General features: G+C 40.6%; 1 protein-coding gene across 1 annotated transcript in view; it reads left to right on the plus strand.

The window, feature by feature from the left end:
• Positions 1-13,527: 13,527 nt before the first annotated feature.
• Positions 13,528-26,572, plus strand: part of scp2a (sterol carrier protein 2a) — a 91,190-nt gene continuing 78,145 nt past the window's right edge. Inside the window, exons 1-5 of the mRNA XM_073063097.1 lie at positions 13,528-13,631; positions 19,117-19,165; positions 20,971-21,042; positions 22,955-23,086; positions 26,353-26,417. Of these exons, the coding sequence (XP_072919198.1) occupies positions 13,560-13,631; positions 19,117-19,165; positions 20,971-21,042; positions 22,955-23,086; positions 26,353-26,417 (390 nt within the window). The 5' untranslated portion in view covers positions 13,528-13,559. The remainder of the gene's footprint in view (positions 13,632-19,116; positions 19,166-20,970; positions 21,043-22,954; positions 23,087-26,352; positions 26,418-26,572) is intronic.

The raw sequence follows: 26,572 nt of genomic DNA on the forward strand, positions 1-26,572 counted from the left end.
CTTACTAGTAGAAAATGTTGCTCTTTTGAAAAGGAATTTCATGTTACTTTTAATCTTGTGCAATGGGTTGCTTTAGTTTATTTGAGCTAAAGATACGAAGTTCTAAAGTTAACAGTAAGGAATGATTTTGAAAAAGGAAATGTTATTTGGAACTGGTAGATGAAGAATAGAATTGGGGGAGAAGCTGATATTTGTAATGAAAAGCAACAATAATTTACTACAGGCTAGTCCTCTTAACGACAATTTAGTCAAGATTCAAAAACTTTATTGTCATTCTAACCGTACATCAGGTCTGCAGGGCAGAATGAGACAGCGTTTCCCAGGAGCAGTGCAATCATAACATAACAAACACAACACTAAATAATAAACATAACAATAAATAGTAAAACACAACAACCACGTGTCAGTTAAAAACAAGTTATAAGTGTCCAGTGCAAGTTAAAAGTGTCCAAAGCAGAGTCAGGTAGAGCAGCTATTTAGCAGTCTGACTGCCTGTGGGAGGAAGCTGTTTAGTAGCCTTGTGGTTTTAGTTTTGATGCTCCTGTAACGTTTACCTGATGGCAGAAGAACAAACATTTCATGGAGAGGGTGTGAGGGGTCTTTAATGATGTATTGTGTCAGTATGCGGGTGTGCTTTCTCCTTAGTAAAAATTTTCTGTTGCAGTATTCACTTACAAATAAAATGACTTGAATGCAGATATGCTACACTTTCCAGTAGATGGAGCTACAGAACCAGCAGTCTCCAAACCTTAATTCCATTATAACTGGGTCAGGGTTTTTCAATTCTTTGCACGTGATCGTAAACATTACAGACTCCTGACAGGATACTCCATTCAGCTAAGTTCTCATACAATTAGTTGTTTGTTCTTCCCTTCTCATCAGAATTCAGCTTTACTTACTGTAACGTGCATTTCTTCATGAAGTCACACACTAAATTTTGAGCTTTCTCAAACATTTTTTCCTCCTGCCTCTTCCCCTTCAAAATATATCTTTTTATTTTCTTCCCTGTGCCATTCATTTTCCACTAATTCCATCTTTCTAATTACATAACCCCAAAGCTACATGTTCCAGTAACTTGTCTGCTTCCCCACAGATCTGACCACAACAATCTGCATTTATGCAGCTCTTAGAATAGAGTAGAACAATCTGAGAGACCATGCAATCGTGATTATTTAACAAACTAAATTCATGCAAGCCACACAAAGGTATTAAGACAGGTTACCAAATGGCATGACCATCGATAGTGCAGGAAAGAGAATTGGAAATACAGAAGAAGCTAGAACTGTGTGAGTACAGTAATCTCAACTGGTTGTAAGGTTGAAGAAGTTGCCAATTTAGGAAGGGCAAGGTGATAAACAGAATTTTAACATTAAGATATTTTTAGACTGGGAGTTAAAGGAAGTCAAGAAGTACAGGGAGAGTTGGTGACAGGACCTGATAAGCCTTTGCCCCTCCATGACTAAAACGTATCTCATTTTTGGATTCAGTTTTTCTACTACCTGCTTCATTGAACTCCTATTTTCCACTCTCATAAGCAGGAAAGGTTTAAAGGGCCAAATGCAGCAAATGGAACTAAGCAAGTTGGTTAGCAAAGTTCAAAGTAAATTTTTTATCCAAGTACATATGTACATATGTTACCATATACAACCCTGAGATTCATTTTTGTGAAGACATACACAGTAAAGCCAAGAAACACAATAGGAGTCAATCATGGACAAGTTGGGCTAAAGGTCCTGTTTCCAAGCTTTATATCTCTATGACTCTCTGTGAGAGGTTCCTAACTCAGTGGGTGTATTCTTTAATTCCCTGCACATTTTATACACACTCACCAACATTCTTCCATCACACAGACAAAGGTAATTCACAACTGCGGACCACAGATAGTCATTAGGTGGGGAAGTACAGCTACACTTCCTAACCCCCTCTGAGGGGTATTATTAGTAGAGCCAGTTATGAGGTCATGGCCAATGGCAAGTTTGCAATATAAGACATAGGAGCAGAATTAGGCCATTCAGACCATCGAGTCTGCTCTGCCATTCTGTCATAGCTGATTGATTTTCAACATCATTGCCCTGCCTTCTCCCTCTTATCAATAAAGAACCCATATACCTCTGCTTTAATATACCCAATGACTTGGTCTCCACAGCCATTTATGGCAGCAAATTAACCACCCTCTGTCTGAAGAAATTCCTCCTCCTCTCAGTTCTAAAAGGATGTTCCTTCATTCTGAGTCTGAGCCTTTAGATCCTCTGCTACAAGTGGAAACATCCTCTCGATGCCCATTCAATATCCAGTAGGTTTCAATGAGAGTTTTCCCTCCCAATCTTTCTGATTTCCATTGAGTACAGGACCAGTGACATCAAATATATCTCATTTGTTAAGTCTTTCATTCCTTAGCTCATTTTTGTGAACTTTCTCTGGACTCTTTTCAGGGCCAGCACATCCTTCCTAAGATATAGGGTCCAAAACTACTCACAATATTCTAAATATGGTTGGACCAACGCTTTACAAAACCTTCACAGTACATCCTTGCTTTTATATTCTAATCCTCTCCAAATGAATGCTAAGCTTCCATTTGCCTTCTTTATTACCAACACAACCTGCAAGTTATCCTTGAGGAAACTCTGCACTTGGATTCTGAAATCCCTTTGCTAACCTGCTTTCTGAATCTGAAATGATCCTACACCTTTATTCTATCTACCAAACTGCATAACCCCACACTTCCCTATGCTGTATTCCATCTGCCATCTTTGACCACTCTTCCAACCTGTCCAAGTGCTTCTGCAAACTCCTTAGCTTTGCAACACTACCTGCCCCACCACTTTGTATCATAAGACCATAAGACATAGGAGCAGAATTAGGCCATCTGGCCCATCAAGTCTGCTCCGCCATTCAATCATGGCTGATCCTTCTTTTCTATCTTCCTCAACCCCAGTTCCGTGCCTTCTGCCCATAACCTTTGATGCCATGTCCAATCAAGAATCTATCAATCTCTGCCTTAAATACACCCAACGACCTGGCCTCCACAGCTGCATGTGGAAACAAATTCCACAAATTCACCACCCTTTGGCTAAAGAAATTTCTCCACATCTCTGTTTTGAAAGGGCGTCCCATTATCCTGAGGCTGTGCTCTCTTGACGTAGATTCTCCCACCATGGGTAACATCATTTCCACGTCTACTCTGTCTAGGCCTTTCAACATTCAAAAGGTTTCAATGAAATCCCCCCTCATCCTTCTGAATTCCAGCGAGTATAGACTCAGAGCCATCAAGCGTTCCTCGTATGATAACCCTTTCATTCCTGGAATCATCCTTATGAACCTGCTCTGGGCCCTCTCTAATGTCAGGACATCTTTTCTAAGATGAGGGGCCCAAAACTGTTCACAATACTTGACATGAAGTTTCACCAGTGCCTTATAAAGCCTTAGTATCACAACCTTGCTCTTCTATTCTAGACCTCTTGAAATGAATCCTAACATGGCATTTGCCTTCCTCACCACCAAATCAACCTGCAAGTTAACCTTCAGGGTGTTCTGCACAAGGACTCCCAAGTCCCTCTGCATCTCAACTTCCTGGATTTTTTCCTTGTTTAGAAAATAGTCTGCATATTTATTTCTACTACCAAAGTCCATGACCATCCCTTTGCACCTCTGTTTTCTGAATCTGAAACTATCCTACACCTTCATTCTGTCTACCAAAGTGCATAACCCCACACTTCCCTATGCTGTATTCCACTGTATTCCATCTGCCACTTCATTGACCACTCTTCCAACCTGTCCAAGTGCTTCCGCACACTTGACCACAAAGCCATTAATTCTGTCATCCAGATCATTAACATGTAACATGAAAAGTAGAAGACCCAACACTGACCCTGTAGAACCCCACTGGTCACCTGCAGCCATCTGGAAAAGGACCTCTTTATCCCCTCCCTGACATCTGCCAATCAGCCAGTCTTCTATCCATGTTAGTACCGTATCTCTAACACCATCTTCTTTGGCAGATGTCTATGCCATACTATATCAATGGAGTTCTGAAATCCAAGTAAATAACATCCACTGACCCTCCTTTGTCTAACCTGCTTGTTATCTCTTCACAACATTCTAACAGGTTTATAAGGCAAGATCTTCCCTTAATGGAACAATGCTGACTTCATCCTATTTTATCACATACCAGTACTCCTTTCTTAAATAGTGCTGTCATGTTTAAACCATAAAAGATGTTAGCATCCTTTTACCTAATCTTTCTTCTCTCATCCCGTCACCTTCTCAACCCACACTCTCTTCTGATTTTTCTCAGAATTAGCCCTTTACTCCCCCTTTCCCCTTAACAAACTGTTATGTTTTGTAGCTCCAAAACTAATCAAAAGAACATCATGGAGCTGGGGATAATGTGTCTATACTGTTCTTACTTTTAGTGAGACACACATTTATAATGTGGTGGCATGATGACGTATGCTGTTACGTACTTCTACATATAACCCGAAATGAATTACTTAAACGAACAAGAATGATTAATCAAACAATATTACTCAAATATTTAAAAAGCAAACATGAGGAAATCTGCAGATGCTGGAAATTCAAGCAACACACACAAAATGCTGGTGAAATGCAGCAGGCCAGGCAGCATCCATAGGGAGAAGCGCTGTCGATGTTTCAGGCCGAGGCCCTTCGTCAGGACTCACTGTCGACGTTTCGGGCCGAGACCCTTCGTCAGGACTCACTTCGACGTTTCGGGCCGAGGCCCTTCGTCAGGACTCACTGTCGACGTTTCGGGCCGAGACCCTTCGTCAGGACTCACTGTCGACGTTTCGGGCCGAGGCCCTTCGTCAGGACTCACTGTCGACGTTTCGGGCCGAGACCCTTCGTCAGGACTCACTGTCGACGTTTCGGGCCGAGGCCCTTCGTCAGGACTCACTGTCGACGTTTCGGGCCGAGGCCCTTCGTCAGGACTCACTGTCGACGTTACGGGCCGAGACCCTTCGTCAGGACTCACTGTCGACGTTTCGGGCCGAGACCCTTCGTCATGACTCACTGTCGACGTTACGGGCCGAGACCCTTCGTCAGGACTCACTGTCGACGTTTCGGGCCGAGACCCTTCGTCAGGACTCACTGTCGACGTTACGGGCCGAGACCCTTCGTCAGGACTCACTGTCGACGTTTCGGGCCGAGACCCTTCGTCAGGTCTCACTGTCAGCGTTTCGGGCCAAGACCCTTCGTCAGGACTCACTGTCGACGTTACGGGCCAAGACCCTTCGTCAGGACTCACTGTCAGCGTTTCGGGCCGAGACCCTTCGTCAGGACTCACTGTCGATGTTTCAGGCCGAGACCCTTCGTCAGGACTCACTGTCGATGTTTCTTCTCCCTATAGATGCTGCCTGGCCTGCTGCATTCCACCAGCATTTTGTGTGTGTTGCTTACTCAAATATTACTGAAATATTAAATACACAGCATTCCTCTCAGCTTAGCTTTAAACCCCAACTCAATATAGAATGCATCACAACTCAATATTTAATGTATTGAGTTTGCAATGTAACGTATGCACAGCATACCACATAATACAAATACTACATAGATATCCACAGCATAGTAAATTTTAAACTATCTCATTCATATCTGAAGATTTAAATGCTATGGAGGATTTTACTCTTGTGAGATAATTATCTTTCCTGACAAGTGGAGTCACTCTGTTTGGCAGGTGAGACTTGAGGCTGTGAAATGACCTCAGGTTATGGGGCCTCCTCCGTGGTGGTTGTAGGAGTTGACTCTGGGACTGCAGAATGTGGTTCTGACCGCTCTGGACACCTTTCTTCTCTAACGATTGACTCTGCTCTCCTCAACTGATCGAGGTGTCATCTCCAAAAGACTTCAGATACAATCTCCACTGTGCAGGAGAGTGGTCCAGTTTTGTCCTTAATCTTTCCAAGTATCCATCTTCAAGATGAACTCCAACTTGTGCACATTTGACTGTTTAATTAGAATGGGCTCTTTTCTTTTTGTTATTCTTTACTAACCCTTTAGTTAAGTTAAGATTGATAAATATAATTCCTTTAATCGTATGCAGTGTACTGTCTGTTATTTCATGGCACTAATTTGTAACAGGGTAGCAAATGACACAGAATCCACACAAACCGGGGTTTGGGGTGGGACGAGCAGTCTCAATCTCATGAGTTTGCAGACCTGAGAGTGCCTTACCTAGACTTACGCAGCCAGGGAAACCAAGGTGTTTCATATGTGTTCTATTTTTTAGCATTTTCTGCAAGTTTCAACTTTAAATCTACTTTGGTCTGTCGTATGTGAGCCCCTGCTACAAGGGTAGCATGATATGTTCAGCCAGGAATGTTTCTGTTTAGATGTTGCAATTTCGTTCTTTCTCATTTTCATACCAAATGGCAACTCAATTGCACCTTTAGCTGCTGATTCCATTGATACAGCAATTTCAACTACTCTTTTAAATCCACGTTCTGCTTCAGTTAAGAATGCTTTCTTGTAAGATTCCACAAAATTAAGAAACTCTCAATGCATCACAAAGCCCATTAATGAACTGACAATACTCGGACAATATTTTTAGTTCAGCCACGTAAGCAAAAGTGAACTCCCCTTTCTTTTGATTCTGTTTATGAAATCAGTAGTCTTAGTTGTAAATGCTCCTGCATTATGTTCATACTATCAACAAAGCTCATTTCAGCTGGTTTGACTGGAACAGTCAAACTTCTAAGCAAACAAAAGCTCTTCCATTCATTGAACTTAGTAACACTGGTACCCACCTTTCATGGCTGTTTTATTTGCTTCAAAGTACTGCTCAATGTGTTCAGTATACATAATCTAGCTATCTGTTGTGCAATTGAACACATGGATTTTTCCAATGTGGCCAGATATTTCTGCTCTTCTATTAAATTTATAATTATTTTATCATCTGTTTTCAACAGTGCCTTTATTTCCTGTGGATCATCAAGAAAGCTCATCTCTGTCCCAGAATACTGACAGACTTTTACCGCTGTACCACTGAGAGCATACTCACCAACTGCATCTCAATGTGGTATGGCAATTGTCCCGTATCGGACTGCAAAGCACTCCAGTGTCGGTGAAAACTGCCCAGCAGATTATTGGCATCTCACATCACAGCGCACCACAGTATTGCACCCATATTGTACGGTCTCAATACTTTTATATTTGTGTGCTGTAGCACTTACTTTTTATTCACAGTTATTTTGTAAATAACACTATTCTTTGCATTTCTGGTTAGATGCTAACTGCATTTCATTGGCTTTGTATCTGTACTTGGCACAATGACAATAAAGTTGAATCTAATCTAATCTAATCTAATGCTGCACTTATTTTAAAACTCAAACGTCTCGCTGACCTTGATAGGTAGGTAGTCCTCTCAGGTTCACTTTAAAACTGACTTGTCGCTACTGTTGTGTAACTCCAAAACTTATTAAAAGAAAAACACAGAGTTGGGGATAACATGTCTATTTCATTCTTACTTTTAACAAGGCGTGCACATGTGACATGTTGGCATAATGATGTATGCTATTCACATATTTTTACTTATAATCTATAATGAATTACAGTATGTAAATAGCAAAGAATGCTTAATCAAACAAGATATTTACAATATAACTCAAGTGTTACTAAAATATTAAACAAATATAACTTTATTATGCTCCTAGGAGCTTTATACTAACCAAGCAGTATTGGAACATGTAGGTAGCAGAAATTAAGACAGACAAATGTATGATTTTATTTCCCAGTAATCAGCTCAGGTACTGGCTGAATAACTTAGAGGATATTAGTGAGAAAGGAAGTGTAAGTAGTGAGATAACAGAATTATTTTTATTCATAGACTAAGACAACTGCACTGCTCCAAAGAGTGTTATATGAGATCATTGTTGCCCTCGGCCATTTGGCTCTATAATGAGTCAACCTATAGCTGGGGAAGTGATGACTCCCTCCTGTTTGACTGTTTGAGGTAACTTATTTTTTATCCTTTCTTACTTCAAAGTCTGTGCATTGTAATGTTACCGTGACACTGTAATTTCCTTTGGGATCAATAAAGTATCTGTCTATTTATCTATCTACCTATCTAGGTAGCCCACAGCCAATACATTGGGATGAATAGAAAAAAAATGTGGGTGTAATGACCATAAGACCAGAAGATATAGGAGCAGAATTAGGCTATTTGTGCCATTGAGTCTGCTCCACCTTTTCATCATGACTGATCTACTTGGTATTGCCAACTTTAAGTGTTTTTTTATATTTTAGAACTATGCAGAATAATGCAATTACTCTTATTCAAGCACTAGTCCTGGACTGACTCATTTTCATGTATAGTATGTAAGAATATACACAAAATACTGATATCATCACCCCTACAGTAAAATAGCAAGTTGAGTTTCACAAATCTTCATTAGAATCTATACTTAATTGCACAGTCTGAAGAAACACATTTTCAATCATATTGTACACGTGTAGCTCATGTAATATACATATGTAATATAAAAATAGATAGTATAAGTTCTTATAATTATAAAAAAGCAGAAAAGGGCAACTAAAATGAACGTATGTCCTTTGGAAGTTGAGAAGGGGAAAACAAAATTGGGTAATGTGGAAATTGCTGAGGCCTTGAATGACTATTTTGTATCAATCTACATGGTGGAGGACATGTCTAACATGCTAAAGAGATGTTATGTATGTATTAGGAGTTGAGTACCTTGATGCACTCTTTGCCACTAAAGAAGTAGTAATGAGCAAACTAGGGGACTTAAAAGTAGACAAGTACCTAGTTCTGATGGAATGCATCCCAGGTGCTGAAAAAAGTGGCAGAAGTTGTAATAGGCATGTTTGTAATGATTTACCGAAACTCTCTGGACTCTGAGCAGGTCCTGGCTGATTGCAAAACAGGGAATGTCATGCACAAGAGAAAATCTGAAGATGCTGGTATGTTACCCCACTGTTTTTTAAAAAAGACAAAAGGCAGGTAACTTAAGGCCAGTTAGCTTGACAACTATAGTTGGGAAAATGCTTGAAGCTATCATAAAGGAAGAAATTGTACGACAGCTGGATAGAAGTGGTTCCATCAGGCAGACACAGCATGGATTCATAAAGGGTAGATCCTGTTTGGCTAACTAACTGGAGTTATTGAGGATATAATAAGTACAGGGATAGGGGGCAACAGATGGATGTTGTATACTTAGATTTCCAGAAGGCATTTGATAAGGTGTCAGATAAGTTTTTTGGGGGATTTCTTTGTTTTGTGGCTGACTGTAAGGAGATGAATCTCAAGGATGTATATTGTATCCATATTTTGATAATAAATTTATATAGAACTTTGAACAGAGAAGACTTTCCATAAAAGAAGGATACATGGAGTTCGGGGTTATATGATAACATGGGGCAGGGGTGAAGACTAGACTGAACTCCTGCCTCAGCAAGGACCTGGACCCATTGCAATTTTCCTATCGCCACAATAGGTCAATGGCAGATGCAATCTCAATGGCTCTTCACATGGCCATAGGTCACCTGGACAAAACAATCACCTATGTCAGGATGCTGTTTGTCAACTATAGCTCAGCATTCAACACCATCATTCCCACAATCCTGATTGAGTAGTTACTGACCTGGGCCTCTGTACCTCCCTCTGCAATTGGATCCTCAACTTCCTAATGGGAAGACCACAATCTGAGTGGATTGGCGATAATATCTCCTCCTCGCTGATGATCAACACTGGTGCACCTCAGGGGTGTGTGCTTAGCCCACTGTTTTCTCTCTCTATACCTATGACTATGTGGCTCAAATCCCATCTATAAATTTGCTGATGATACAATCATTGTTGGAACAATCTCAGATAGCGATGAGATGGTGTACAGGAGTGAGATATGCCAACTAGTGGAGTGGTGCCGCAGCAACAACCTGGCACTCAATGTGAGTAAGATGAAAGAGCTGACTGTGGACTTTAGAAGGGTAAGACAAAGGAACACATACCAATCCTCAATCATTTCATTTCATTTTTTAATCTTTTTATTGATTTTCAAATAAAGAATATACAAATCAGAGGAGGAGTTTAGCAAACAGATAATATAAAAGACATATAACCAGCAATAATAAAAACAGAAAGTATATAATGTCAAGATCAAATATGTAAAATATGATGCTATTATATATACAATGGTCAAAAAAAGCTACAACTCCTCATAGCAATCATAAAAAAAAGATTGGAAATTTTATTGATAAAGAAAAAAAAACCCACTAACTAAACTGAAACAAAAAAAAAGAAAAAGAAAGATTGGGCAGTCCAATTGAGGATAAAATTAGAAAAAAAGAGAGAAAAAAAAACATCCTTCCAGTCATCTCTGAACCTGCATGGATAAGGATTTTCCCCAAAGAGAATAAAGAAAAATAAATAAATAAAAATAAATTAAATCATGTGAAAATATTGAATAAAGGGTCGCCAGACTTGTTCAAAATCAAAGGATGTATCAAATGTCCAGCTTCTAATTTTCTCCAAACTTAGACATGACATAATGGAGGAGAGCCAATAAAAAACAGTAGGCAGATTAGATTCTTTCCAGTGTAGCAAAATAGCTCTCCTAGCCAGTAAAGTTGAAAAAGCTATCACATGTTGGGCGGAAGCAGACACTTTGCTTGCTTCCTCTGGAATAATCCCAAAAATTGTTGTAAGTGGATTAGGTTGAACATGCATATCTATAACTTTAGATAATATTTCAAACACATCCCTCCAAAAATTGTTTAAACTTACACATGACCAAAACATATGAGTTAGAGTAGCCACTTCTGCATTACATCTGTCACAAATAGGGCTTAAATTAGGAAAAATATGCGCTAATTTATCTTTGGACATATGGGCCCTGTGTACTATCTTAAACTGAATGAAGATATGGCGTGCACAGATAGATGAATTATTGACTAAATAATAAATTTTACTCCATTGATTATCTGAAGGTGAATGTTGAAGTTCTACTTCCCAGGTGCGTTGAACCCTATCATTAGGCGACATGCGAGCATTCATTAACTGTTTATAAATGATAGCTATTAATCGTTTTTGAAAAGGTTTAAACGGAAAAATAGCATAAGCCAAATTTAAAGAGCAGGCCGAGGGGTAATTTGGTAAAAAATCACGTAAAAAATTCCTAACCTGTAAATATCTGAAAAAATGTGTATTAGAGATTGATGCACCATCAATAACTCTCGGAGATGGGAGGCAAACGACAGGCTTTTATTAGCTGCAAGAAACAACCACACAACATCCTGGAGATTGAGGGGGGAGCAGTGCCTCCAACTGCCTTTATACAGGGGTCTGTGGGAGGAGCCACAGGTGCAGTCAGCAGAGGGGGCGTGTCCAGACAGGTATATGTAGTTCACCACAGAGATATCATATTTATCTATTAACTGTGAAAAAGACATTAAACAGTCTTGTAAAAACAAATCTTAAAAAGTTTTTATTCCCTTAATTTTCCATGTTAAAAAAGCCTAATCCAAAATTGATGGTTTAAAAAAGAAATTAGAATAAATATTACAAGAAAGTAGAAAATCATTTAATTCAAAAAATCTACGAAATTGAAACCAAATTTTTAAAGTATGTTTAACAATAGGGTTGAGAGCTTGTCTACCTATTCTGGAGAGCGAAAATGGAAGAGGACCAATCCTCATAGAGGGATCAGAGTAAGCAGTTTCAAGTTCCTGGGTGTCAAGATCTCTGAAGGCCTAATCTGGTCCCAACATATTGATGCAGTTATAAAGAAGGCAAGACAGCGACTATACTTTATCAGGAGTCTGAAGAGATTTGGTATGTCAACAAATACACTCAAAACATACAGATGTACCGTGGAGAGCATTTTGACAGGTTGCATCACTGTCTAGTATGGAGGGGCTACTTCACAGGACCGAAAGAAGCTGCAGAGGGTTGTAAATTCAGTTGGCTCCATCTTGGGTACTAAGCTACAAAGTACCCAGGACACCTTTAGGGAGCAGTGTCTCACAAAGACAGTGTCCATTATTAAGGACCTCCAGCACCCAGGGCATGCCCTTTTCTCACTGTTACCATCAGGTAGGAGGTACAGAAGCCTGAAGGCACACACTCAGTGATTCAGGAACAGCTTCTTCTCCTCTGCCATCCAATTCCTAAATGTACATTGAACCAGCGAACACTATCACACTTTTTAAATATATTATTTCTGTTTTTTTGCATAATTTTTAATCCATTCTATATACATACACTGTAATTGATTTACTTATTTATTATTGTTGGGTTTTTTTCTTCTCCTTTTATATTATGTATTGCATCGAATTGCTGCTGCTAAGTTAACAAATTTCACCACCCATGCCAATGATAATAAACATGATTCTGGACAAAGAATTGGTTATCCAAAATAAGTCAGAGAGTTTGGATAAATGGGTGCTGGGCCCACAACTGTTCACAATATAGATTAACGATTTGGAAGAGGGGACTGAGTGTAGCATATTTAATGTTGATGACACTTAATCGAGTGGAAAAGCAAATTGTGCAGAGGATGCAGAGAGATATAGATAGGTTAAGCAAATTGACAAGGCTCTGGCAAAAGGAGCATCATGTTGGTAAATGTGAGTTCATCCACTTTCAAAGAGAAAATAGAAAATCAGATTATTAATTAAATGGTGAAAGATTGCAGCATGCCGTTGTGTAGATGGACTTGGGAGTGCTAGTACATTAATCGCAAAAGGTTGGTTTGTAGGTGCATAATCAAGAAAGCATATGGAATATTGGTCTTCATTGCTGGAAGGATTGAATTTAAGAGCAAGGGCTTTTGCTGTAACTGCACAGGGTACCGGTGAGGCTGCACCTGGTGTACTGCATGCTGTTCTGGGCTCCGTACTTGAGGAAAGATACACTGGCTTTGGAGGTAGTGCGGAAGAGGTTCACCAGGTTGATTCCGGAGTTGAGGGGATTAGCCTATGGGGAGAGATTGAGTCACTCACTGGAATTCAGAAGAATGAGCTGGGATCTTAGTGAAACATATAAAATTGTGAAAAGGATAAATAACATAGAGGCATGAAAGTTGCTTCTATTGGTCAGTGAGACCTAGGGGACACAGTCTCCAGATTTTTGGGAATAGATTTAGGATGGCGATGAGGAGAAACTGCTTTCTTCAGAGATGAGTGAATCCGTGGAATTCTCTGTCCAGGGAAGCTATCTCATTTAATGTATTTTAGACGCAGTTAGATAGATTCTTGCACATCTGGGGAATTAGGGGCTATGAGGAAAATGCAAGTGGGCGGAGACTGGTCCATGGCCAGATCAGCTATGACATTGTTGAACGGCCGGATGGTCTAGTCTCCTCTTCCTATTTCTTATGTAAACCACCACCTGCACTTCGCAATTATTGTTGCACATCTAAAAATTAAAATGGGGAAAAATCTGATCTAAAATCGAAAATAAAACAGTTAACATTTAGACTCCAGTGCTGTGCATTCGGGGACAAGACGATTGTTGTTACGGGATTTTTTTCGTGCGTTGTGCAGCTTTAAAGGGCGGTGGCATTAGAAGTGAACTTTGTTCCGGGTTAAAGATGGTGTTTCCGACAGAAAACATGGCAGCCGTCCGGAGACGAGCGTTTGTTGTGGGAGTGGGAATGACCAAGGTATGTGTGAAGGAAGAAAAAGAGGCAAAGTTTGCGTACGGGTGCTTTAGAGCGGTGTTACTTACAGCAAAGAGACCGATGCCTGGGGCTCGTTTCCCAGACAGAAGCTTTTGGATGGCTCTTTAAACGAGTTTATATCGGTTACTTTGTCACATAGCCGGCCAACAGGGCTGTCTTGGAGAATGAGCAAATGCATTGGCACATTCGCAAGGGCCAAACACTCCTGTTTCTCCTTGTAAGATGACGACCGATAGAAGCTGAGAGTACAGTATACACTGGCCTAGGCTTCTGTGAGGCACGACTGTCGTTCAGTCAGTGTTTGGCGAATAGAATCATTCTATCCGAACTTCAGCAACGCTGCTCATTCTTAATGTGTGTATCTGGAGGCAGGGGCGGGTTATATTATAGAACTGTGAAAGGTGGAGCTTTTAATATTACTGGATATTTTGTTTCTTTTCCTTTTAGTTGGTGTGATTTTCTCTATTTTGCAGATTGTAGTTAATGAGTCAGATCTTGCCGGCTATTGCTGACAGTTCTAAACTGAATATATGGTGTTTTAATTTTTGAAAGAGAATTATGTTTGCACTTAATACACAGTGTTTCAAACATATGATTAGGATTTGCAGAGTTAGGAGGGAAAATTTATCAACTTGCCTGAGCACTGAATGGTTGGGTCTAATCTAGTTGAGGTTTCTCTATGCTATGGAAGGGAATTGCCCCTTGGATCATACCAGGCCAATATTGAAGGGTTCAAAAGCCCTTCACAGGAATCTCTACACGGGTGTCACTTCACAGGCAACCTGGCGGTTCCCAGCTAACTGTTTGTCTAGTACCTGACATGCCCTAACTAAGCCATAAATAATACCTGGGAATAATACCTGGTCTTCTGCCAGTAAGCATTGAGCTTCATGTAATGAGAAAGAGCAGGGTACAAAGCAACTAGTTAATTGTGAGCAAAGTATTCTTGAAATGAAAACACCATGATGTCTTGGGGGAAAATAAAATGATCAACCTGAATGCTGAGATCCACAAAGAACTTGTGACATAAGGAACAGATAATGAGGGGAAAGGGGCAAAGGAGATCCAACATTCGATTATGTGTGGCCCAAAGACCCTCTCTGCTGAGAGCCAAGCCTGGAGGAGAGCTTATCAAGAACAGGGAACAATTAGTGCCTGGTGGTAGATTCCCCACAATATAATGGTGTTTGATGCAATGACTACATTCCGCAGGGTGTGATTTGCCACCTGGCGAGAAATTGAAAATGGCATCAATCATTTTGTAAAACAGGTTCAAGAGCAGATGAAATCCTTGCTGATATACGGTAGTTAAAAGGTGGTGGAGAAATACTTCTGAAATCACATCTTATTTCCCTTTGTAGATAAGAAAAACAGCGGTATTTCTACATTTTCCCTCTAAAGAAAGCATCCACTTCTGTCAAAACTTGTGAAGAGCTTGTATTTCATTCTAGTCTCTATCCCTCCACTCTTATAAACTCCAGCATACTGAAGCCCAGTCTATCTATTCTTTCCTCAAAATAATCTGTCCACACCAATTCATCAAACAAAACACTGAACTGTATTCAAAGTGTGAAAGGGATACCACTGTCACAATGGATTAGGATTTTTGTTGAGTGTGTTTTAGTACTTTCACGAACTTGAGAATATAATTAGAAAGATTTCTCCAGTTCTTGGAAATGCATTTGAGAGGCTGCTATACATTTTGAGGGTTTGGAAAGGGAAGTGCATTGTAGATAAGTTATAAATACAAGAGATATTGCAGATGCTGAAAATCCAGAGCAATGCACACAAAATGTTGGAGGAACTCAACCTCATCTATGGAGAGGAATAAACAGTCGATGTTCAGGCTGTGACCCTTCATTGGAACTAGAAAGGAAGGTGGCAGAATAAGAAGGTGGGAGAGGGGGAAGGAGTACAAGATGGTAAGTGATTTTCCTCCATCTTCTTATTCTGGCTTCTGCCACCTTTCTTTCCAGTCCCAATGAAGGGTCTCAGCCTGAAACGTTGACCGTTTATTCCTCTTATACGTGCTCCCTCGTGTCCTAAGTCCCTGCATGATTTTGTGTATATTATTGTGACCATGTTGGTGCTTTGTCAAGAACAAGAGGTCAAGAGTTTCTTTCTTTTAGAGTGTCGAGGATGATAGATTTGAAAGTTGTGTTATATCAACATCAATTAACACGACTGTAGTTTAGTGGATCTGGGGGTTTTGGCAACAAGATCTTGGAGAGGCCAAGAGTGGGGTAACAGAGAATTTAAAACAAAAGCACATACTCTTTGCAGGAGCCTTCGTCCTAGCAGGTCTGGCCCTCTGAAAGCAGCCTGAGGAGTCAGCTAATTGGATTGTCTCGACCTTAGTGTCAAAAACAAACATGCTGCACTCCTCACATTTGTCTTGGTGATGGGGTTACATTTTCCTGCATGTTATCTGACAGCCTGACCATTGTCTTCAGGTTTTCATTTATTTAAATGTTGCTGGATAGTGGGTATGAAGTCATTGTTGATTTATTCACTTCTGACTCACAGGGGAAGGCATTTCATGGTCCTTTTCCCATTGCTCCATGATGTAGGACAGTAGCATCAGTTATAGTACCATGGACCCACATCACTGGATCTTCATTCAGTTGGGATTCAATATCCTTGCCTCTCCTCAAATCACCACCCTGTTACAGAATAAATTGCTGTCAGTAAGCACAAGCCAAGTCAAGTCAAGTAAATTCACTTTTATTGTCATTTCGATCATAACTGCTGGTACGGTACATAGTAAAAATGAGACAACGTTTTTCAGGATCATGGTGTTACATGACACAGTACAAAAACTAGACTGAACTATGTTTAAAAAAAACAACACAGAGAAAGCTATACTAGACTACAGACCTACACAGGACTACATAAAGTGCACAAAAACAGTGCAGGCATTACAATAAATAATAAACAGGACAATAGGGCAAGGTGTCAGTCCAGACTTCGGGTATTGAGGAGTCTGATAGCTTGGGGGAAGAAACTGTTACATAGTCTGGCTGTGAGAACCTGAATGCTTCGGAGCCTTTTCCCAGATGGCAGGAGGGAGAAGAGTTTGTGTGCGGGGTGCATGGGGTCCTTCATAATGCTGTTTCCTTTGCGGATACAGCATGTAGTGTAAATGTCCGTGATGGTGGGTAGAGAGACCCTGATGATCTTCTCAGCTGACCTCACTATCTGCTGCAGTGTCTTGTGATCTGAGATGGTGCAATTTCCGAACCAGGCAGTGATGCAGCTGCTCAGGATGCTCTCAATACAACCCCTGTAGAATGTGATGAGGATGGGGGGTGGGAGATGGACTTTCCTCATCCTTCGCAGAAAGTAGAGATGCTGCTGGGCTCTCTTTGCTATGGAGCTGGTGTCGAGGGACCAGGTGAGATTCTCCGTCAGGTAAACACCAAGAAATTTGGTGCTCTTTACGATCTCTACCGAGGAGCTTTCGATGTTCAGTGGGGAGTGGTTGCTCTGTGCCCTCCTGAAGTCAACAACCATCTCTTTTGTTCATATTAAGAGACAGGTTGTTGTCTCTGCACCAGTCTGTTAGCTGCTGCACCTCCTCTCTGTAAGCTGACTCATTGTTCTTGCTGATGAGACCCACCACGGTTGTGTCATCGGCGAACTTGATGATATGGTTCGAGCTGTGTGTTGCAGCACAGTCATGGGTCAGCAGAGTGAACAGCAATGGACTGAGCACACAACCCTGGGGAGCCCCCGTGCTCAGTGTGATGGTGTTGGAGATGCTGCTCCTGATCCGGACTGACTGAGGTCTCCCAATCAGGAAGTCTAGAATCCAGTTGCAGAGGGAGGTGTTCAGGCCCAGTAGGCTCAGCTTTCCAATCAGTTTCTGAGGGATGATTGTGTTGAATGCTGAACTGAAGTCTATGAACAGCATCCGAACGTACGTGTCTTTTTTGTCCAGGTGGGTTAGGGCCAGGTGGAGGGTGATGGCAATGGCATCATCTGTTGAGCAGTTGGGACGGTATGCAAACTGCAGGGGGTCCAGTGAGGGGGGCAGCAGGGTCTTGATATGCCTCATGACGAGCCTCTCGAAACACTTCATAATGATGGATGTGAGTGCAACGGGACGGTAGACATTGAGGCAGGACACTGAAGGCTTCTTCGGCACGGGGATGATGGTGGTAGCCTTCAAGCACGTTGGAATGGTGGCACTGCTCAGGGAGATGTTGAAGATATCAGTGAGAACATCTGCTAGCTGGTCTGCACATCCTCTGAGCACTCTACCAGGGATGTTGTCTGGTCCAGCAGCCTTCCGTGGGTTGACCCTGCACAGGGTTCTTCTCACGTCGGCCACGGAGAGACACAGCACCTGGTCATTTGTAGGAGGGGTGGACTTCCTCGCCGCCATGTCATTTTCTGCCTCAAACCAGGCGTAGAAGTTATTCAATGCATCTGGGAGGGAGGCATCACCTGCACAGTCAGGTGATGTTGTCCTGTAATTGGTGATGTCCTGGATGCCCTTCCACATGCGCCTCGTGTCACTGTTGTCCTGGAAGTGGCTGTGGATTAGCCGGGCATGTGCACGCTTTGCCCCCTCTGATGGCTCAGGACGGTTTGGCCCTCGCAGTTGTTAGAGCTGCCTTGTCACCTGCTCTGAAGGCGGAGTCACGGGACCTCAGCAGCGCATGCACCTCTGCGGTCATCCATGGCTTCTGGTTAGCGCGTATAGTGATGGTCTTGGACACAGTAACATCATCAATGCACTTGCTGATGTAGCTGGTCACTGATGCTGTGTACTCCTCTAAGTTGGTAGAGTCGCCATCGGTTGCAGCCTCCCTGAACATGTGCCAGCCAGTGTGCTCAAAGCAGTCTTGAAGAGCAGAGATGGCTCCTGCTGGCCAGGTTTTCACCTGCTTCTGAACTGGTCTGGAGTGCCTGACGAGCGGTCTGTATGCTGGGATTAGCATAACAGAGATGTGGTCTGAGTAACCGAGGTGGGGGCGGGGCTCTGCCCGGTACGCTTCGGGGATGTTTGTATAAACCAGGTCCAACGGGTTCTTCCCTTTCGTTGTAAAGTCCACATACTGATGGAATTTGGGGAGCACTGACTGAAGGTTCGCATGGTTAAAATCACCGGCGACAATAAACAGACCATCAGGGTGTGTGTTCTGCAGTTCGCTAATAGCCCCGTACAGTTCACAGAGCGCCTCCTCAGCATTAATGCTGGGGGGAATGTAGACACCGAATATAAGGACAGAGGTGAATTCCTGTGGCAAATAAGCGCCCCAATATATCCAAATCCTCTTTAGAAATATAGGTGTACGGCTTATCTATTCAATTTTCCAAATTTGAAGGGACATAGAGCTGTCATTTGTTGTATTATGAATTTGTCATTCGTACTGAATTTTTCCCAAAACTTTTCAAGTAAGATGCAGTTAACAGTTATTGTCAATAATTGAGGCAATGTGATTTTTTTTCCCCCCTCTAGTTTGAAAAACCTGGGGACCTAGACTATCCTGACATGGCAAAAGAAGCAGGTAGGCGAATCTTTTGGCAATTTTTTTTGGATTATTCGTAATGAGAAGTTGGACATTTTAAATAGAAGAACTCAATCACTATCACGATGCTTTGAAACCATGATATTGTATTTGTCTCTTAATGTTAAAATTGGTGGTGAACAAAGTATGTTCAAGAAGTGAGATATTTGGAGTTGGTTCCAAAGAACATTGTTTGATATAATGTCAAGTGGTTAACCCATATCATGGAGCAATCAGAACACCAGGTCGAACTGTGTGAATTTATGAATAGAACAATGTAAAGTCCTGTAGCAATCAGTTATGTTTTGCAGCTTATTCATATTAAAAAGAAACCAGAGATTTCTCACAACCAGAGCAAAAATTAAACTGTTGGAAGAACTCAACAGTTCAAGTAGCATCTGTGGAGGCTGCTCAGTGGATTCTGGTTAAGTGGGACACATCGGGACCAGTACCTTTTGACTCCATTAAGCATCTGCCCAAATTAGTTTAAGTTTCATGGAAATTATGTACTTAAATAGAATGAAGACAAGATAGAATACTACCAATGCTACTAAAGTATTATAAACCTGTTAGTTCCTAATACTTAGAGACGGGGGAATTCATCTGCGTTGTGGTCTTTTGACTGTAAATGAACAAAATCAGCAGACATCTTGTGCAGATAGTGGACAGCCTTCATACAATGCTGTCAGTGGTTGCATCTTCCAAATCATCATTTTCATTGTAACATTCAGATGATTGTTGATACCTTAAAATTCTTTCAGGTTCTTAACTTATTGAAGTAGTGAAATGATTTCATTTTCAGTCCCAGCTCTTTCTGGAATCCTCAAACATGAGTGCTTGAAATTGCAGTGATCAAACCAGTTCTGAATTGTCTTACTGCTTATTTCTCACCAACCAACAGTGACAAAAATTGTTGTTTTTTTTTTTAATGCAAAAACATGCAACTGGTGTTATTTAAAAACTGTTCTCTTGAATCATGGTGTAGTGTCTAACAGCCACGTAATGCATGCGACTGATGATGGTTAGAAACTGTTTGGCAACAGTTTCCTGTCCCAATTAAATTGCATAGTGTCCGAAATACATGAAGGGTATCCTGGCAACTTTATTGAATAGTTTTTATACTTAAAGAGTTGTCCCAAATTAACAGCTGCCATGATTAACTGATGACCCAGTTAACCAGAATCCACTGTATTGAGTTTCTGTGTTAAGACCCTGCTTCAGGACTATGGGGGTGGGGGGGGTGTAGTGGGATAAGGAAGGATGGCCATTCTCTAGGTGTGCAAGGAAAAGGTGGGACAGAAACAAGTTGATGATGGGGTAGATGGATCCAGCAAAAGGGAAATAGGCAGGTAGAGAAAGGAAGAGGGATGGAAAAGGTGGACAAAGGAGAGAAAATATGAATGGACTGGTGGGAGTAGGATAGGAACACAGGTATGGGTTACCTAAAATTAGAAGATTCATTTTTCATACCTTTGTTACAAACTACCCAAGCAAAATATGAGATGTTGTTCTTCTAGTTTGTGTTTGGCCTCACCATTGTAGTAGAGAAGCCCAAGAACAGATCAGTGTGGGAATGGGAGAGGAAGTTGAAATGACATGCTCAGAATGGCTATTACAGGTGCTCTGCAAAACTATTTGTCCTCTGCATTGACAAGACTGAGCTTAGACTAGTGAGCCGTTTCATTATTTACTTAATTAATATTTTCTTAATTACCACATCAAATGAATTGGTGGCATTATCCTGAATTTGATAAATACATTCTACAGAAGAGAAAATATAATTCGTTATTTGCTTTCCCTTGTAGCGGAGAAGGCGCTGGCTGATGCAGGCATTGCATATTCTGCTGTGGAACAAGCTTGTGTGGGTTATGTATACGGTAAGGGATACTTAACTAGGATTGATTACTTTGATAGTCCTATAGCTTGTGAATATGATATTTCTTTCCAGATAGAGACATCTGTGTTGAAAGCTACCATGGCAGGTGTGGCATTTCTCAGAACTGCTCCCACACTGTCAAACTTCCTTTGTCAATGATACAATGTCTGTAGCTCTAGTTAAGTGCAAAAATTCTGGCATGTCTTAAACCCTGCAGCTGTGGCTAAACTATTCAAAAATATTTAAATGCACTAGGCTATAGTGCTGTGAAATATTGTAAGTAAAGTCCAAATTTAAGCCTGTGAAGTATTCATAACCCTAGGCTGGATTGTATTTGACCTGGCCAGTACCTCATGGTTATTCCTGCCATGACTGTCCTCGTCTTTTGTAGCCATGCATCTTTTGTAAGATCCTAGTGGTCTTACTGCAGCTGTTCCATAAAGGTAGAGTAGACCATGAGTGGCAAATCAGCCTTAGAAAGGGCAATCTGAGCCCCTGCTGACAGTCTACTATCAAACCCCAGATGAGCAAAAATTAGATCTTTAAAGATAAAGATCATCTTTATTTTTCACATTTGCATCAAAACATATAGTGAAATGCCTTATTTCAACGGTTCAAAGGTGCAATTTAATGTCAGAGGAATGTATACAATATACGTCCTGAAATGCTTTTCTTCACAAATAATCCACAAAAACAGAGGAGTGCCTGAAAGAATGAATGACAGGCAAATGTTAGAACCCCAAAGTCTCCCCCAGCTCCCTCCTCCCACACGTCAATGGCAACTCTGATATAAGGAACCCTGATAGCGAGTCCCATTCCCGCAAAGAACCGCAGTCAGCATGTAACTCCAGGTTAGGGTCTTCAAAAGAACCTTGAAAGGGAAAAATAGAGATATTAAAGATGGAAATAGAGCTGTTTCCAAAGATGCAAGCAAAGGAGTCACTGTTAGATGCCATTAACCTAAGCTCCACATCAAAGACCACAGTACCAGCATGTGCTGGGGGCAGCATGCAAGTGTTGTCATGCTTTTGGAGCCAATATAGCATGCCCACAATTTAACCATAACCCATACATCTTTGGAATGTGGGAGAAACCCACACAGTCACGGGAAGAATGTACAAACTCCTTACAGACGTCGTTGGGCATTGAACTCTGATCACTGGTGCTGTAACGCACAATGCTAACCTGTTGCACTATCATAGAGGCATGAATACATGCAAAATATGAATTATTTAAAAACAGTTAACTATTGTGAATTAATTAAAATTAAATTTAGCATAAAAAATATCACTCATTGGCAGTGGAGGCCAATCCTCTGGATGCTTTCAAGAAAGAGTTAGATAGAGCTCTTAAAGATAGCGGAGTCAAGGGATATGGGGAGAAGGCAAGAACGGGGTACTAATTGTGGATGATCAGCAATGATCACAGTGAATGGTGGTGCTGGCTCGAAGGGCCGAATGGCCTACTCCTGCACCTATTGTCTATTGACCAAGGTAAGAGGAAGCTTGCTAGGTGCACTTGCTATCTCTGGGGTAAGGCTGAGGAGCAAGATGAAACAATATTGGCCCAAATCTTTACAGAGCAGCCTTGGACACAATACTGAATCTTGCTAATTAAAGCAGAGAATGTAAATCCTCAGATCTTTGAAGGCTGGGTGCTTAGTCTATTCCAAGGCTAGGATCAGTAACATTTGGGCAACTAAAAGATATGGGAAGAAGGTGGCAGAGTGGATGAAACACAGGCTCATCTGATCTATTTGAATGATGGCATGCGTTCTAGAGGCTGAGTGAACATCTTCTGGTTCTGCTGCTTCTATCTTGTAGCATTTATTTTTAGCTTTGGGTGCAGTCTTTTGTGGATGCAACTTGGTTCAGAACCAGGAGTAATGATTTTATGTTGTCTTTCTTATGAAGGTGACTCGACTTGTGGCCAGCGTGCAATCTACCACAGTTTGGGAATGACTGGAATTCCTATCATTAATGTTAACAACAACTGCTCGACTGGTTCTACAGCTCTGTTCATGGCCAGACAACTGATACAAGGAGGTAAGTTATCACAGCTTTAGAATTAAATACAAGTAGCAAAACCTTTGAGTTGGAGTTAACTAATTAGAAGTAAGTTAATTAAAAATGAGAAGATAATAAAGAGAGAAATGTGAAAAATGTCTCATGTTATTTTAGTATTTGGTAACTTTCGGAAGTCTGCATATAACTTACATTGGGGCCTTTTTACTATTCTGCAGTTTCCTACCACTATCCACAAGGCTTCTACACCTTCTGATACTATGTTACCTCTTTCTAATGATTGATTTTATTTCTTTACCAACAGAGCCACCCCACTCCTCTGCCTACTTGCCTGTCCTTATGAAGCAATGTGTACTCTTGGATGTTAAGCTGCCAGCTATAATCTTTCAGCCACGATTCATTAATGCCCATATATAATACAGTGGTGCTGGAAAGTTTATAAACCCTGTCGAATTTTCTCTATTTCTGCATAAATATTACCTAAAATGTGATCAGATCTTCACGCAAGTCCTAAAACTGGATAAAGAGAACCCAATTAAATAAGTAACACAAAAAACATTATACTCGTTCATTTATTTATTGAGGAAAATTATCCAGTATTGCATGTGTTTTTTGGAAAAGCTATGTGAACCTCTGGGGTAATGCCTTATACAAAAACTATTTGGAGTCAGGTGTACCAATCAATGAGATGAGATTGGAAGTGCGGGTTGTAGAGGTTTCCTGCCCTAGATATATATTAAAAAAAATAAGCACAGAAGTCAGGTTACTGACAGAGCCTGCTTTTCTCAAAAAAATCTGTTTATGTTCACCATACCTCGATCAAAACAACTTTTAGAGGTCCTTAGAAGAAGAATCATAGAGATGCATGAAGCTGGAAAAGGCTACAAAAGCATTTCTAAAGGCCTGAGTGTTCATCAGTCCACAGTAAGAGAAATTATCTGCAAATGAAAGAACACCCTAGGAGTGGGCATCCTGCAAAGATCACACCAAGAGCATAACATACAATGCAGAAGGAGGTGATAAAGAACCCGAGGGTAACAACAAAAGACCTGAAGAGATCTCTAGAACTTGCTGAAGTTCATGTGTCCACTATAAGAAAAATACTGAAGAAGAATGGTGTTCATGGAAGGACGTTACAGAGGAAGCCACTGCTCTCCAAAACAAAAACATTGCTGCACATCTCAAGTTTGCAAAAGACCATCTGGATGTTCTACAATATTTCAGGGACAATGTTCTGTGGACAGATGAGACAGAAGTTTAGCTTTTTGTCAGAATTGCACATTGCTATGTTTGAAGGAAAAAGGGCACTGCACACCAACACCCAAACCTCATCCCAACTGTGAAGCATGGTGGAAGGAGCATCATGAGTTCGGTTGCTTTACTGCCTCAGGGTCTGGACAGTTTGCAATTGCTGAAGGAACAATGAATTCAAATTTGTGTCAAGACATTTTACAGGAGAATGTCAGGGTAGCAATCCATCACCTGAAGCTTGACAGAAGTTCAATAATCCAACAAGACAATGATCTGAAAGGCAAGAGTAAATCAATAACAGAATGGTTTAAAAAGAAGAAAATTCGTGTTTTGGAATGGCCAAGTTAAAGTCTTGACATGAATCCTATAGAAATGTGGAAGGACCTGAAGCAAGCAGTTAATGCAAAGAAGCCCACCAACATCCCAGAGTTGAAGAAGTTTTGTAAGGAGGAATGGCCTAAAATTCCTCCAAGCTGATGTGCAGGACTGATCAACAGTTACCAGAAACATTTGGTTGAAGTTAATGCTGTACAAGGGGGGGTCACACCAGTTACTGAAAGCAAAAGTTCACATACTTTTTCCAACAAATACATGTAATATTGGATCATATTTCTCAATAAGTAAATGAACAAATATGTTTTTTTAGTGTTACTTATTTAATTGGGTTCTCTTTATCTAGTTTTAGGGCTTGCATAAAGATCTGATCATATTTTAGCTCATATTTATGTAGAAAGAGAAAATTCTACAGTGTTCACAAACTTTTTAGCATCTCTGTACGTATCATTCATCTATACATACCAATTTGTACATGTGCTACAAGTTAATCTACCATATTCCATATAGTGTGCATTCAAATGTAACACCTTCAGTCCTGTATCCATCACCCTTTTCAATTTGTCCTTTTTACATTGCGACTCCAATTTTGCTATATCATCAGCCTCTCCTTGTCTGCAGTCTCTGTCATCGTAACTGGACTTTCTGGAATGGCAATGTCTCAGTTTTAGAGTTTGTAAGGTAGTTCTTAAACCTCCTTTTGCTTGCTGTTCCACTTTGGTAATCTTATTTAAACCCCTGTCTCTCAGATTTCTGAACTCCTCCAACTACAGCCATGAATATCTAAGATTTTAGAGTCATACACAGCAAGGAAGTTGACATTTTATTCTCTCCATATGGTTATCACACTCTGGGCAACTTACAATGATTGTTTAAGCTATCAGCCTGCAAATTTCTTGGGATTTGGGAAGAAACCAGAACACCCAGAGGAAACCCTTGAGATCGCAGGAAGGCCCTTCCTCTTTGTTTTGCACTATTTGCTTATTTGTAGTAATTTTATGTCTTTGCCCTGTACTGCTGTTGCAAAACGAATTTCATGTCATATAAGACAGTTATAATAAATTTGATTTTGGTTCAGAGATTATGTAAATTCTGTACACACAGAGGTCAAGATTGAATCAGAGTAGCTGGATTTGTGAAGCCTTGGCTCTGTTGTGCCGTACTTTAAAATCACTCAACCTTAAATGACCAGGGATTCCGTTACAAACACTCTAATCTAAGGAATTCCCTCCCTAAAGCTTCCATGTCTCTCCTTACTTGTACAGATGAATCCTTAAACCAACAGGTTCGGTGTCAGCTGTTGTGATATGTGGTTACATTAGTCATGTTACATTTAGATTAATGTTCCTCTGAAGAACTTTGAAACATCTTGTTACAGTAAATTACTGCTAAATTGCACTTTCCTCTCTGAGTTCGACTTGAACAATTTGTGAACAGGGTTATCAACATTTTTTTATTACCAGCTGTCTGTAATGGTGGCAGCGGTCAGATTTTCCAGTGTGACTGGTAGGGAACTCAAATACAGAGAGAGAGATAGGTTTGAACATGATGGACCAAATGTTGTTGGATAAAATATCATTGTTGAATATAATTACAATTAAAATAATGGATAATCTATGGCTAAATTCATGGATAATTCTAATAACTGATTTCTATTCACACGAACATTATAATAATTTAATATTCTTCTCCGATGTTTTAAGGACTGGCTGATTGTACTCTTGCTTTGGGATTTGAAAAAATGGAAAGAGGATCTCTTACTTCAAAGGTAGAGAAGAATGTTTTGTGAGTTTGAATCAAAATTTGATATGTCTTAAACTTGTACTTCTGTGAGTTGAGATTGTTTTGTAATCTGCATCAATATAATCCATAACAATTTAGCAGATGCTGGAAATCTGAAATAGAAGTCATTTGTTTTATTTT

The sequence above is a fragment of the Hemitrygon akajei genome, chromosome 12, assembly GCF_048418815.1.
Source record: "Hemitrygon akajei chromosome 12, sHemAka1.3, whole genome shotgun sequence".
NCBI classification, from domain to species: Eukaryota; Metazoa; Chordata; class Chondrichthyes; order Myliobatiformes; family Dasyatidae; genus Hemitrygon; species Hemitrygon akajei.